This window comes from Mustelus asterias, unplaced genomic scaffold (assembly GCF_964213995.1).
Source record: "Mustelus asterias unplaced genomic scaffold, sMusAst1.hap1.1 HAP1_SCAFFOLD_212, whole genome shotgun sequence".
Taxonomy (NCBI): Eukaryota; Metazoa; Chordata; class Chondrichthyes; order Carcharhiniformes; family Triakidae; genus Mustelus; species Mustelus asterias.
The window spans coordinates 135,149-147,837 of NW_027590199.1; the positions used below are offsets into that span (position 1 = coordinate 135,149).

Genomic DNA, 12,689 nt, shown 5'->3' on the forward strand with positions numbered 1-12,689 from the left:
ACCTCGCAAGTCCTTGTGATGTTGGACACCTGCAATGCCACAAGCTCTCACCTGGGCACGGCACCTGGTTGCATTCCTCCGTCTGCATGTTCTCTCCCTCACAGGATGGGCTGTGCATTGTCCCCCCACAGTTACGACTGCGGGTTCGCTGCCCAACACCACAGCTGCTGGAACACTTGCTCCACATGGACCAGAGACTGATTTCCAGACACCGTGAATCACTGCAGTCAAATGTCCCATTGACACACATACTGGAAAGGAGAGTTAGGTCTGGTTAAAGTGGAAAGAGATGAACGCAGAAATTCAGGTCAGTCAATTTAATACTCAGGACGGGCAATAAACGCTGACCAGCCACGCCCATGAATGAATTAAAACATTTTTAAAATTGTTAATGTTAAATTGTTAGCGAGAGGCAACATGGTTTTGTGAAGGGGAGGTCGTGTCTCACGAACTTGATCGCGTTTTTCAGGGAAGTGATGAAGATGATTGATGAGGGTAGGGCAGTGGATATAAGAACATAAGAACATAAGAAATAGGAGCAGGAGTAGGCCATCTAGCCCCTCGAGCCTGCCCCGCCATTCAATAAGATCATGGCTGATCTGAAGTGAATCAGTTCCACTTACCCGCCTGCTCCCCATAACCCTTAATTCCCTTACCGATCAGAAATCCTTCTATCCGTGACTTAAACATATTCAACGAGGTAGCCTCCACCACTTCAGTGGGCAGAGAATTCCAGAGATTCACCACCCTCTGGGAGAAGAAGTTCCTCCTCAACTCTGTCCTAAACTGAACCCCCTTTATTTTGAGACTGTGCCCTCTAGTTCTGGTTTCCTTTCTAAGTGGAAAGAATCTCTCCACTTCTACCCTATCCAGCCCCTTCATTATCTTATATGCCTCTATAAGATCACCCCTCAGCCTTCTAAACTCCAACGAGTACAAACCTAATCTGCTCAATCTCTCCTCATAATCTACACCCCTCATCTCCGGCATCAACCTGGTGAACCTTCTCTGCACTCCCTCCAAGGCCAATATATCCTTTCGCAAATAAGGGGACCAAAACTGCACACAGTATTCCAGCTGCGGCCTCACCAATGCCTTGTACAGTTGCAGCAAGACTTCTCTGCTTTTATATTCTATCCCCCTCGCGATAAATGCCAACATCCCATTTGCGACTCATGCACAAGGACCCCCAGGTCCCTTTGCACAATAGCATGTTGTAATTTTTTTCCATTTAAATAATAATCCAATTTGCTATTATTTCTTCCAAAGTGAATAACCTCGCATTTGCCAACGTTATATTCCATCTGCCAGATCCTCGCCCACTCACTCAGCCTGTCCAAATCTCTCTGCAGACCTTCCGCTTCCTCCACGCAATTCACTTTCCCACTTATCTTCGTGTCGTCAGCAAACTTTGTTACCGACACTCAGTCTCCTCCTCCAGATCATCTATGTAAATAGTAAACAGTTGAGGCCCCAGCACCGATCCCTGCGGCACTGATGCACGACAATCAAGCATGAGGTACAAGGCTTCAGCGATTGAACGCTTTTATTGACAAACAATGGAACTATTTAAACACGAGTACACCAATCCAGACTGGAGGGGTCCCGCCTGAGCAGAGGGTCTTATACCTCTCCCCAGGAGGCGGGGCCCGACCGGGATGTGCCATAACAACATCCACCACAGGTATATTAATCCCACAGTGTAAACACCCTAGCCCAACAGTAACATTATAACAACCCCCACAGTGGCAACACCCTAACCCAACAGTAACATTGGAATAACCCCACAGTGGTAACCAACGATGGTTCACCACATTCACCCCTCCTTTAAAAACAAAGGCCGGCGGGGTGCGAAAACAGGTCACATATATACAAAATTCACAAGTCCAGACGGTCTGGAGGACCACACCGTCGCTGTGATCTCCTCAACACCGGTTGCGACACCGGAGCAGGTGCTTGCGGTGGCGTTCTCTCCAAAACAGCGTCCGGCTGTCCCCTCGAGGACTCCCGGGCCGGTTGACCCTGGTGAGGCGGTGGTGCAGGGGATCCTGGAACCTTCTGTGGTGGCACTGATCTCCGAGTCTCAGGCAAGCTGTACATGGGAGTATAACTGTTATGCACTGGTCCCGGTGCTGACCGCGCCACGTCTGGGGAAGAAAGAAGTGAAAGGGGGTTCGTGACAGGGGGTATAGGAGCGACAGGAGTTGCTACGTCCCCTGCGGGCGCCAGGTCTCGAATCGAGACCGTGTCCTCTCGCCCGTCAGGATATGCCACATAGGCATACTGAGGGTTGGCGTGGAGGAGTTGGACCGGTTCGACCAAGGGGTCGGACTTGCGGGCCCTCACATGTCGCCGCAGAAGGACGGGTCCTGGGTACGTCAACCAGGCTGGTAAGGAGATCCCCGAGGACGACTTCCGAGGGAATGAGAACATCCTCTCGTGGGGAGTAGCATTGGTTGCCGTACACAGGAGGGAGCGAATGGAATGAAGCGCATTTGGAAGGACCTCCTGCCAACGGGAGACTGGAAGGCCCCTGGACTTCAGCGCCAATAGGACAGCCTTCCAGACTGTAGCATTCTCCCTCTCCACCTGTCCGTTACCCCTAGGGTTGTAGCTCGTGGTTCTACTAGAGGCAATCCCGTATGAGAGCAGGAATTGCCTCAAGTCGTTACTCATGAACGACGAGCCCCTGTCGCTATGTATGTAGCAGGGGTACCCGAACAGGGTAAAAAGATCACTGAATGCCTTAATCACTGTGGCAGTCGACGTGTCCGCACAGGGGACAACAAACGGGAACCGGGAGTATTCATCTATGATATTGAGAAAATAGACATTCCGGTCCGTTGAGGGAAGGGGGCCCTTAAAATCCACACTCAGCCTCTCGAAGGGGCGAGTGGCCTTGACCAATTGTGCCCGGTCCGGTCGATAAAAGTGCGGTTTGCATTCCGCGCAAATCCGACAGCTTCTCGTTACTGACCTGACATCCTCCACCGAGTAGGGCAGGTTGCGGGCTTTTATGAAGTGGTAGAGTCGAGTGACTCCAGGATGGCACAGGTCATTGTGGAGGGCCTTCAAGCGGTCCTCCTGCATGATAGCGCATGTTCCGCGCGAGAGGGCATCCGAGGGCTCATTGAGCTTCCCTGGACGATACATAATATCGTAATTATAGGTGGAGAGCTCAATTCTCCACCGCAAGATCTTATCATTCTTGATCTTGCCCCTCTGCGTATTACTGAACATAAACGCCACGGATCGTTGATCCGTGATCAGGGTGAACCGCTTCCCCGCCAGGTAATGGCGCCAGTGTCTGATGGCCTCCACAATGGCCTGAGCCTCCTTCTCCACCGCTGAATGCCGAATTTCGGGACCTTGAAGGGTGCGGGAAAAAAACGCGACGGGCCTGCCTGCCTGGTTTAGTGTGGCGGCCAGGGCAAAATCCGATGCATCACTTTCCACCTGAAAAGGGATGGATTCATCCACCGCGTGCATCGTGGCTTTCGCAATGTCGCTTTTCAAAGCCTTGAAGGCCAATTGGGCCTCCGGTGTGAGTGGGAAGGTCGTGGACTTGATGAGCGGACGGGCTTTGTCCGCGTAGTTGGGGACCCACTGCGCATAATAAGAAAAGAAGCCGAGGCATCTCCTCAGTGCTTTTGTGCTAGCGGGCAAGGGAAGTTCAGTAAGGGGGCGCATACGGTCTGGATCAGGGCCGATGACCCCGTTTTCCACCACGTATCCAAGGATAGCTAACCTGCGCGTACGGAATACGCACTTCTCCCTGTTATAGGTCAGATTCAGGCGAGATGCAGTGCGCAGAAAGTTTTGGAGATTCGTGTCATGGTCCTGCTGGTCATGGCCGCAGATGGTGACGTTATCCAGGTACGGGAAGGTAGCCCGCAACCCGTTCTGGTCCACCATTCGATCCATAGCACGCTGGAAGACCGAGACCCCATTGGTGACACCAAATGGAACCCTAAGAAACTGATATAGACGACCATCTGCCTCAAAAGCCGTGTATTGTCGGTCCTCTGGGCGGATGGGGAGTTGGTGGTAGGCGGACTTAAGGTCTATGGTGGAGAACACCCGGTACTGCGCAATCTGATTGACCATATCAGATATGCGCGGGAGAGGATACGCATCCAGCTGCGTATAACGGTTAATGGTCTGACTGTAGTCGATGACCATCCGGGGTTTGTTCCCGCTTTTAACCACCACGACCTGCGCTCTCCACGGACTAGCACTTGGCTGTATGATCCCTTCTTTGAGGAGCCGCTGAACCTCAGATCTGATAAAGATCCGGTCTTCAGCGCTGTAACGCCTACTTTTAGTAGCGATGGGCTTGCAGCCTGGTACCAGATACTTAAATAAAGAAGGTGTGGTGATCTTTAGTGTGGAAAGATTGCATGCGGGGCGCTTTGGGCAATTTGGAGGCTGTGGCTGATTCCCTACTGCCAGTGAAGGGAGTGGCCCACCGTACTGTAGGATCACGCTCTTCATGTGGACCATAAAGTTTAGTCCGAGGAGAATTGGCGCGCAAAGGTGCGGCAACACAAGGAGCCTGTATCGCTCGTAAATTGTGCCCTGCACCTCTAGGGTTACCATACAACGTCCTTGGATCGGTACAGACCGGGACCGTGATGCCATAGAAATTGTCTGTTTGGCAGGTAGAACCCGGAGTCCACACCTTTTTGCAGTGTCAGGGTGAATAAAACTCTCGGTGCTCCCACTGTCAAACAGACAATACACAGTACGACCATTTACCTTGATGTTCATCATCGAACTGTCAAGCCTGTGATGCTTGGTCTGGTCCAGAGAGATCGACGCCACCGTTGGCCCCCGGGCGTCACTGCATGCAGCCGAGGTTGATACTGAGGACCCCTGCTGGTCGCTCCTGGTCGTCGTCGACCATGATGGCCGCCCCCATGAATCGCACGTGGGTGAGGGCGCCAAGCGTAGCGACTCCTGGTGGTCATCCTCCTCCTCCGTCAGCCACGATGGTGCCGTCCTGGATTCGCACGTGGTCGGGCCTCGCGGGTACTGCGACGCCGAAGGAGATTGTCTCCGCTCTGGAGGGTCACAGGCTGCACTGCCGTTCTTGGGCTTCGACCTGCAGACTTTAGCATAGTGCCCCTTTTTACCGCACTGACTGCAGATCGCCGTTTTTGCTGGACACTGTTGCCGTGGATGCTTGGCTCCTCCGCAAAAATAGCATCGCTGGCCGCCTGGAGCTGCTGCCGTCGTCGGGTCGATATGGGAGCGCGAGCCCGTGGGGCGAGGAGGGATTTGTGCTTGCTCCTGCCACGTTGTCTCCGCGTGGTCTTCGGGGTACAGAGCCAAGCTTTTCGACGCTGCCTCCAGTATCTCAGCCATCTCCATCGCTTGGGTCAAGTTGAGGTTCCCTTTCTCCAATAGCTTAAGCCGGATGTACGAGGACCCTACCCCTGCTACGAACGCATCTCGGGCGAGGTCGTACATATACTGCTCAGCCGACACATCTTTGCAGTCGCAGCCCCTGGCAAGCTGCAAGAGCTCATTGGCGTAGTCCTCCATGGTTTCGCCCGACTGCCGACGTCGTGTAGCGAGGAGGTAACGAGCGTGAATCTCATTGGGTGGTCTCGTGTATCGTTTCTTCAAGAGCTCGATGGCCCTCGGGTAAGTGGTGGCCGCACGAATCGCGAGATAGACCGTGTCGCTTACCCTCACGTGGAGGACCTGGAGTTTGTCGTCGTCCGTAGTAACTGCTGCAGAGGCTGCCAGGTAGTCCTCGAAACACTTCAGCCAGTGGTCGAAGGTGTTAGAGGCACCGACCGCACGTGGGTCCAGCGTCAGACGCTCTGGTTTCAACATTTGCTCCATACTCTCTTTACTGTCGAGAGTTTCGTGTTTGTCAATAAAATTGATGCGCGACAATCAAGCACGAGGTACAAGGCTTCAGCGATTGAAGGCTTTTATTGACAAACAATGGAACTATCTAACACGAGTACACCAATCCAGACTGGAGGGGTCCCGCCTGAGCAGAGGGTCTTATACCTCTCCCCAGGAGGCGGGGCCCGACCGGGATGTGCCATAACAGCATCCACCACAGGTATATTAATCCCACAGTGTAAACACCCTAACCCAACAACATTATAACAACCCCCACAGTGGCAACACCCTAACCCAACAGTAACATTGGAATAACCCCACAGTGGTAACCAACGATGGTTCACCACAGGCACGCCACAAGTCACCATCTGCCAACCAGAAAAGCACCCATTTAGAAACATAGAAACATAGAAAAACTACAGCACAAACAGGCCCTTCGGCCCCACAAGTTGTGCCGAACACATCCCTACCTTCTAGACCTACCAAGAACCCTCCATCCTATTAAGCTCCATGTACTCATCCAGGAGTTTCTTAAAAGACCCTATTGAGTTCGCCTCCACCACCACTGACAGCAGCCGATTCCACTCACCCACCACCCTCTGTGTGAAAAACGTACCCCTAACATCTCCCCTGTACCTACCCCCCAGCACCCTAAACCTGTGTCCTCTCGTAGCAGACATTTCCACCCTGGGAAAAAGACTCTGAGAGTCCACCCGATCTATGCCTCTCAACATCTTATATACCTCTATTAGGTCTCCTCTCATCCTTCGTCGCTCCAAGGAGAAAAGTCCGAGCTCCCTCAGCCTATCCTCATAAGGCATGCCACTCAATCCAGGCAACATCCTTGTAAATCTCCTCTGCACCCTTTCAATCTTTTCCACATCCTTCCTATAGTGAGGCGACCAGAACTGAGCACAGTACTCCAAGTGGGGTCTGACGAGGGTCTTATATAGCTGCATCATTAACCCCGGACTCCTAAACTCAATCCCTCGATTGATAAAGGCCAGCACACCATACGCCTTCTTAACCACCTCCTCCACCTGCGGGGCCAATTTCAGAGTCCTATGGACCCAGATCCTAAGAGCCTTCTGATCCTCTACAGCACTAAGAGTCTTTCCCTTTATATTTCACTCCTTCATCCCATTTGACCTACCAAAGTTGAACACGGCGCATTTATCTGGGTTGAAGTCCACCTGCCACTTGTCTGCCCAGTCTTGCATCCTATCTATGTCCCTCTGTAACTTCTGACATCCCTCCAGACTATCCACAACCCCACCAACCTTCGTGTCATCGGCAAACTTACCAACCCATCCCTCCGCTTCCTCATCCAGGTCATTTATGAAAATGACAAACAGCAAGGGTCCCAGAACAGATCCCTGGGGCACACCACTGGTGACCGACCTCCATTTAGAAAAAGACCCATCTATACCCACTCTCTGCCTCCTTTGGGCAAGCCAGTTCTGGATCCACCAGGCAGCAGCCCCTTGGACCCCATGCCCTCTCACTTTTTCTCGAAGCCTTGCATGGGGGACCTTATTGAACGCCTTGCTAAAATCCATATAAACCACATCTATCGCCTTCCCTTCGTCAATGTGTTTAGTCACATTTTCGAAGAATTCCACCAGGCTCGTAAGGCACGATCTGCCCTTGACAAAGCCATGCTGAGTATTCTTGAGCATACTAAACCTCTCTAAATGCTCATACATCCTGTCCCTCAGGATCTTCTCCATCTGTTTACCAACCACTGAGGTTAGACTCACCGGTTGGTAATTACCTGTGCTATCCCTATTCCCCTTCTTGAAAATAGGAACCACATCCGCAATCCTCCAATCCTCTGGCACCTCTCCCGTCTCCATCGACGATGCAAAGATCATCGCCAGAGGCTCTGCAATCTCTTCCCTCGCCTCCCACAGTAACCTGGGGTACATCCCAACCGGACCCAACTCTCTGCTTCCTGTTCGATAGCCAATCCCCAATCCACGCTCACACCCTACCCCAACTCCATGTGCCCCAATCTTCTGCAGCAACCTTTTGTGAGGCACCTTATCGAATGCCTTTTGGAAATCCATATACACCACATCTACCGGTTCCCCTCTGTCAACTGCACTAGTCACATCTTCATAAAAATCCAGTAAGTTCGTCAAACACGACTTTCCTCTCATGAATCCATGCTGCGTCTGCTTGATGGAACCATTCTTATCCAGATGGCCTGCTATTTCTTCTTTAATGATGGATTCCAGCATTTTCCCAACTACAGACGTTAAGCTAACCGGCCTGTACTTACCCGCCTTTTGTCTACTTCCTTTTTTAAACAGCGGCGTAACAGTAGCCATTTTCCAATCAGCTGGCATTACCCCAGAGTCCAGTGAATTTTGATAAATAACCACTAACGCATCCGCTATTACCTCTGACATTTCTTTCAGTACCCTGGGATGCATTCCATCCGGGCCCGGGGACTTGTCCACCTTCAGTCCCGTTAGTCTACCAAGCACTGCCTCTAGAACATAGAACAGTACAGCACAGAACAGGCCCTTCGGCCCACGATGTTGTGCCGAGCTTTATCTGAAACCAAGATCAAGCTATCCCACTCCCTATCATCCTGGTGTGCTCCATGTGCCTATCCAATAACCGCTTAAATGTTCCTAAAGTGTCTGACTCCACTATCACTGCAGGCAGTCCATTCCACACCCCAACCACTCTCTGCGTAAAGAACCTACCTCTGATATCCTTCCGATATCTCCCACCACGAACCCTATAGTTACGCCCCCTTGTAATAGCTCCATCCTCCCGAGGAAATAGTCTTTGAACGTTCACTCTATCTATCCCCTTCATCATTTTATAAACCTCTATTAAGTCTCCCCTCAGCCTCCTCCGCTCCAGAGAGAACAGCCCTAGCTCCTTCAACCTTTCCTCATAAGACCTACCCTGTCTAGTAACAATAATTGTATTGAGCGCCTCTCCTCCTACCAACACTCGATCGTTAATATTCGGTAAACTATTTGTGTCTTCCACCGTGAAGACCGACACAAAAAACCTATTTAAAGTCTCAGCCATTTCCTCGTTTTCCACTATTAAATCCCCCCTCTCGTCCTCCAAGGGTCCAACATTCACTCGAGCCACTCTATTCCTTTTTATATATTTGTAAAAACTTTTACTATTATTTTTTATGTTTAGAGCTAGTTTAGTTTCATAATCTATCTTTCTTAGTCATTCTTTGTTGTTTTTTAAAGCTTTCCCAATCTTCTAAGTCTCCACTATTTTTGGCCACTCTGTACGCATAGGTTTTTAATTTAATACTCTCCTTTATTTCCTTCGTTATCTACGGCTGGCTATGCCTTTTCTTACAGTCCTTCTTAATCACCGGAATATATTTTTGCTGAGTACTGAAAAAGATCTCCTTAAAAGTCCTCCATTGTTCCTCAGCTGTCCTACCTGCCAGTCTGCTCTCCCAGTCCACCCTAGCCAATTCAGCCCTCATCCTATCGTACTCCCCTCTGTTCAAGCAGAGGACATTGGTTTGGGACCCTACTTTCTCCCCCTCCATCTGCACCAGAAATCGACCATATTGTGATCATTCGACCCAAGAGGGTCCTTCACAAGAAGATCCTTAATTCTACCTGTCTCGTTACACATTACCAGATCTAAGATAACTCGTTCCCTCGTAGGTTCTGTAACATACTGTTCAAGGAAACTATCCTGACAGCATTCTAAGAACTCATCCTCCATCCCACCACGAACAACTTGAGTCGACCAATCAATATGCAGGTTAAAATCCCCCATGATTATTGCCGTTCCGTTTTTGCACGCATCCATTATTTGTTTGTTTATAGCCCTCCCCACCTCAACATTATTTTTATTATTATTATATTCTTATCCATTGTCTACATGGACTTCAGAAAGGCCTTTGACAAGGTCCCTCATGGCAGACTGGTGCAGAAGGTGAAGTCACATGGGATCAGAGGTGAGCTGGCAAGGTGGATACAGAACTGGCTCGGTCAAAGAAGACAGAGGGTAGCAGTGAAGGGTGCGTTTCTGAATGGAGGGTTGTGACAAGTGGTGTTCCTCAGGGATCAGTGCTGGAACCTTTGCTGTCCCATATCATATAAATGATTTGGAGGAAAATGTAACTGGTTTGATTAGTAAGTTTGCGGACAATACAAAGGTTGGTGGATTTGTGGATAGCGATGAGGACCATCAGAGGATACAGCAAGATATAGATCAGTTGGAGACTTGGGCGGAGAGATGGCAGATGGAGTTTAATTCTGACAAATGTGAGGTAATGCATTTTGGAAGGTCTAATACAGATAAGAAATATACAGCAAATGGCAGAACCCTTAAGATAGGCAGAGGAATCTGGATGTACAGGTACACAGGTCACTGAAAGTGGCCACACAGGTGGAGAAGGCAGTCAAGAAGGCATACGGCATGCTTGCCTTCATCGGTCCGGGCATTGAGTTTAAAAATTGGCAAGTCATGTTGCAGCTTTATAGAACCTTATTTAGGCCGCACTTGGAATATAGTGTTCAATTCTGGTCGCCACACTACCAGAAGGATGTGGAGGCTTTGGAGAGGGTACAGAAAAGATTTACCAGGATGTTGCCTGGTATGGAGGGCATTAGCTATGAGGAGAGGTTAGAGAAACTTTGTTTGTTCTCACTGGAACGACGGAGGTTGAGGGGAGACCTGATAGAAGCCTACAAGATTATGAGAGACATGGACAGAGTGGATAGTCAGAAGCTTTTTCCCAGGGTGGAAGACTCAATTACTAGGGGACATAGGTTTAAGGTGCGAGGGGCAAGGTTTAAAGGAGATGTACAAGGCAAGCATTTTACACAGAGGGTGGTGGATGCCTGGAACTCGCTGCTGGGGGAGGTAGTGGAAGCAGCTACAATCGTGAGTTTTAAGGGGCGTCTTGACAGTTACATGAATAGGATGGGAATAGAGGGATATGGTCCCCGGAAGAATAAGGGGTTTTAGTTCAGTCAGGCAGCATGGTCGGTGCAGGCTTGGAGGGCCGAAGGACCTGTTCCTGCGCTGTAATTTTCTTTGTTATCCAAACATGTGGATTAATAAAAGTCTTCATGTGGATTTGTTAAAGGTAAATTGTATTTGATTAACTTCTGCTTTAGCTCTGTCAGACAGAGTTAGAATGTCAGGGATGTCAGCAAGCTGGAGGTAGGCAGGTCAGGAGGAGTCGGGGATCAGGGGATGATTGGAAGATCGAGGGGCGGGGGGTGCGGGGGTGGGCAGTTGTGGAGGTGGGGCGGTTGTGGGGTGGGGAGGTGTGGGGGTGGAAGGGGGTTAGGTGGGGGAGGTGCGGGTGCGGGAGGGTGCAGGGGTGGGGGGGTTGTGGGGGTGGAGGGTGTGAGAGGCAGGGGTTGTGGGGGTGGGGTTGCGGGGGCGGGGGGGATGCAGGTGGGTGGGTGCGGGGGGGATTGTGGGGGTGGGGGTGGGTGGGTGTGGGGGTGTGGGGGGTTTGTGGATGTGGGGCAGTGCAGGGGGCGGGGGGTTGTGGGGGTGCGGGGGGGTGTGGGGGCGGGGGTTGCGGGTGTAGGGGGGTGTGGGTGCGGGGGGCTGGGGGGGTTGTGGGGGTGGAGGGGTTGGGGGGGTGCGTTGGGAAGGGGTGGGGGAGGTGCGGGTGTGGGAGGGTGCAGGGGCGGGGGGGTTGTGGGGGTGGAGGGTGTGAGGGGTAGGGGTTGTGGGGCTGGGGTTGCGGGGGGTGGGGTTGCGGAGGCAGGGGGATGCGGGTGGGTGGGTGTGGGGGTGTGGAGGGGATTGTGGGGGTGGGTGGGTGCGGGGGTGTGGGGGGTTTGTGGGGGTGGGGCCGTCCAGGGGCGGGGGGTTGTGGGGATGCGGGGGGGTGCGGGGGCGGGGAGTGTGGGTGGGGGGGTGCGGGAGCGGTGGTGTGTGAGAGTGGGGGGTGTGGGTGCGGGGGGCTGGGGGGGTTGTGGGGGTTGGGGGGTGCGGGGGTCAGGGTGGGTGTGTGGGGGGGGCGGTGCGGTGCGGGGGTGGGGGCTCAATTTTTTATTCACCAAAGAATTAAACTAGAATTTTTCTGTCTACCATTTCCTGAGGACCTATCTTGGAAATAAAATAGGAACTTCCCAAAACGTCTATCTCAGGGTTCTGGGAGCAGGGAAAATCTCCCCTCGGAAGGTCAAATTCCCGAGACAATCCGCAAGGAGTCAGTGAATCAGCATTCTCGCCCAAGACACATCCCTGCTCATTCGTCCTGTCTCCAACTATCTGGAGACTGGCGGATCTGGAGAAGGGGAAGAGGGACTTATATCACAAGCAAAGAGAGAATTTGAGAATACACGGCAGTCAACATCAAGTCATGTAAATAATAGGCAGGCAAGACAGAAAGCGGTGAAGTGGGACAAAAGAAATGCTGGAAAATCTCAGCAGATCTGAACAGTATCTGTGGAGAGGAAACAGATGCAACATTTCGAGTCTGGAGTGAGTTTTCTCATGTTCAGGACATTGATTTTGATGTAAAACACAAACCTACCAGTTTCCACAGGGGACTGCGACCCTGTCTCCTGGCTGATATTCCACAGTGTGGTTTGAACTGGGGAGTCCACAGCGACATTCCGACACTGGCACACAGTGGGAATCCTGTAGCAACTGACCCTTGGGACATCGGCATCCTGCAGGAAGTTATCAAAGGTCAGACAGGCAGAAAAGAACATAATAAAGTAGGAGTAGGCCATTCAGCCCATTGAGTCTGAGCTAGCAGAGTCACATTGCAGGGTTCCATTTACAGTTTTGTAAGGTACAGAGCAAAAACGAGCAGCTCAGAACGGATGGTTCAGGGCGGTTAAAGC

At 51.5% G+C, this 12,689-nt stretch overlaps 1 protein-coding gene across 1 annotated transcript in view; it reads right to left on the minus strand.

Moving 5' to 3' along the window:
• The window catches only part of LOC144485730 (SCO-spondin-like), a 118,844-nt gene that overhangs the window by 99,506 nt on the left and 6,649 nt on the right, over positions 1 to 12,689 (minus strand). The window contains exons 3-4 of the mRNA XM_078203822.1: positions 12,374 to 12,512; positions 52 to 251 (exon numbers count right to left, since the gene is read on the minus strand). Of these exons, the coding sequence (XP_078059948.1) occupies positions 52 to 251; positions 12,374 to 12,512 (339 nt within the window). The remainder of the gene's footprint in view (positions 1 to 51; positions 252 to 12,373; positions 12,513 to 12,689) is intronic.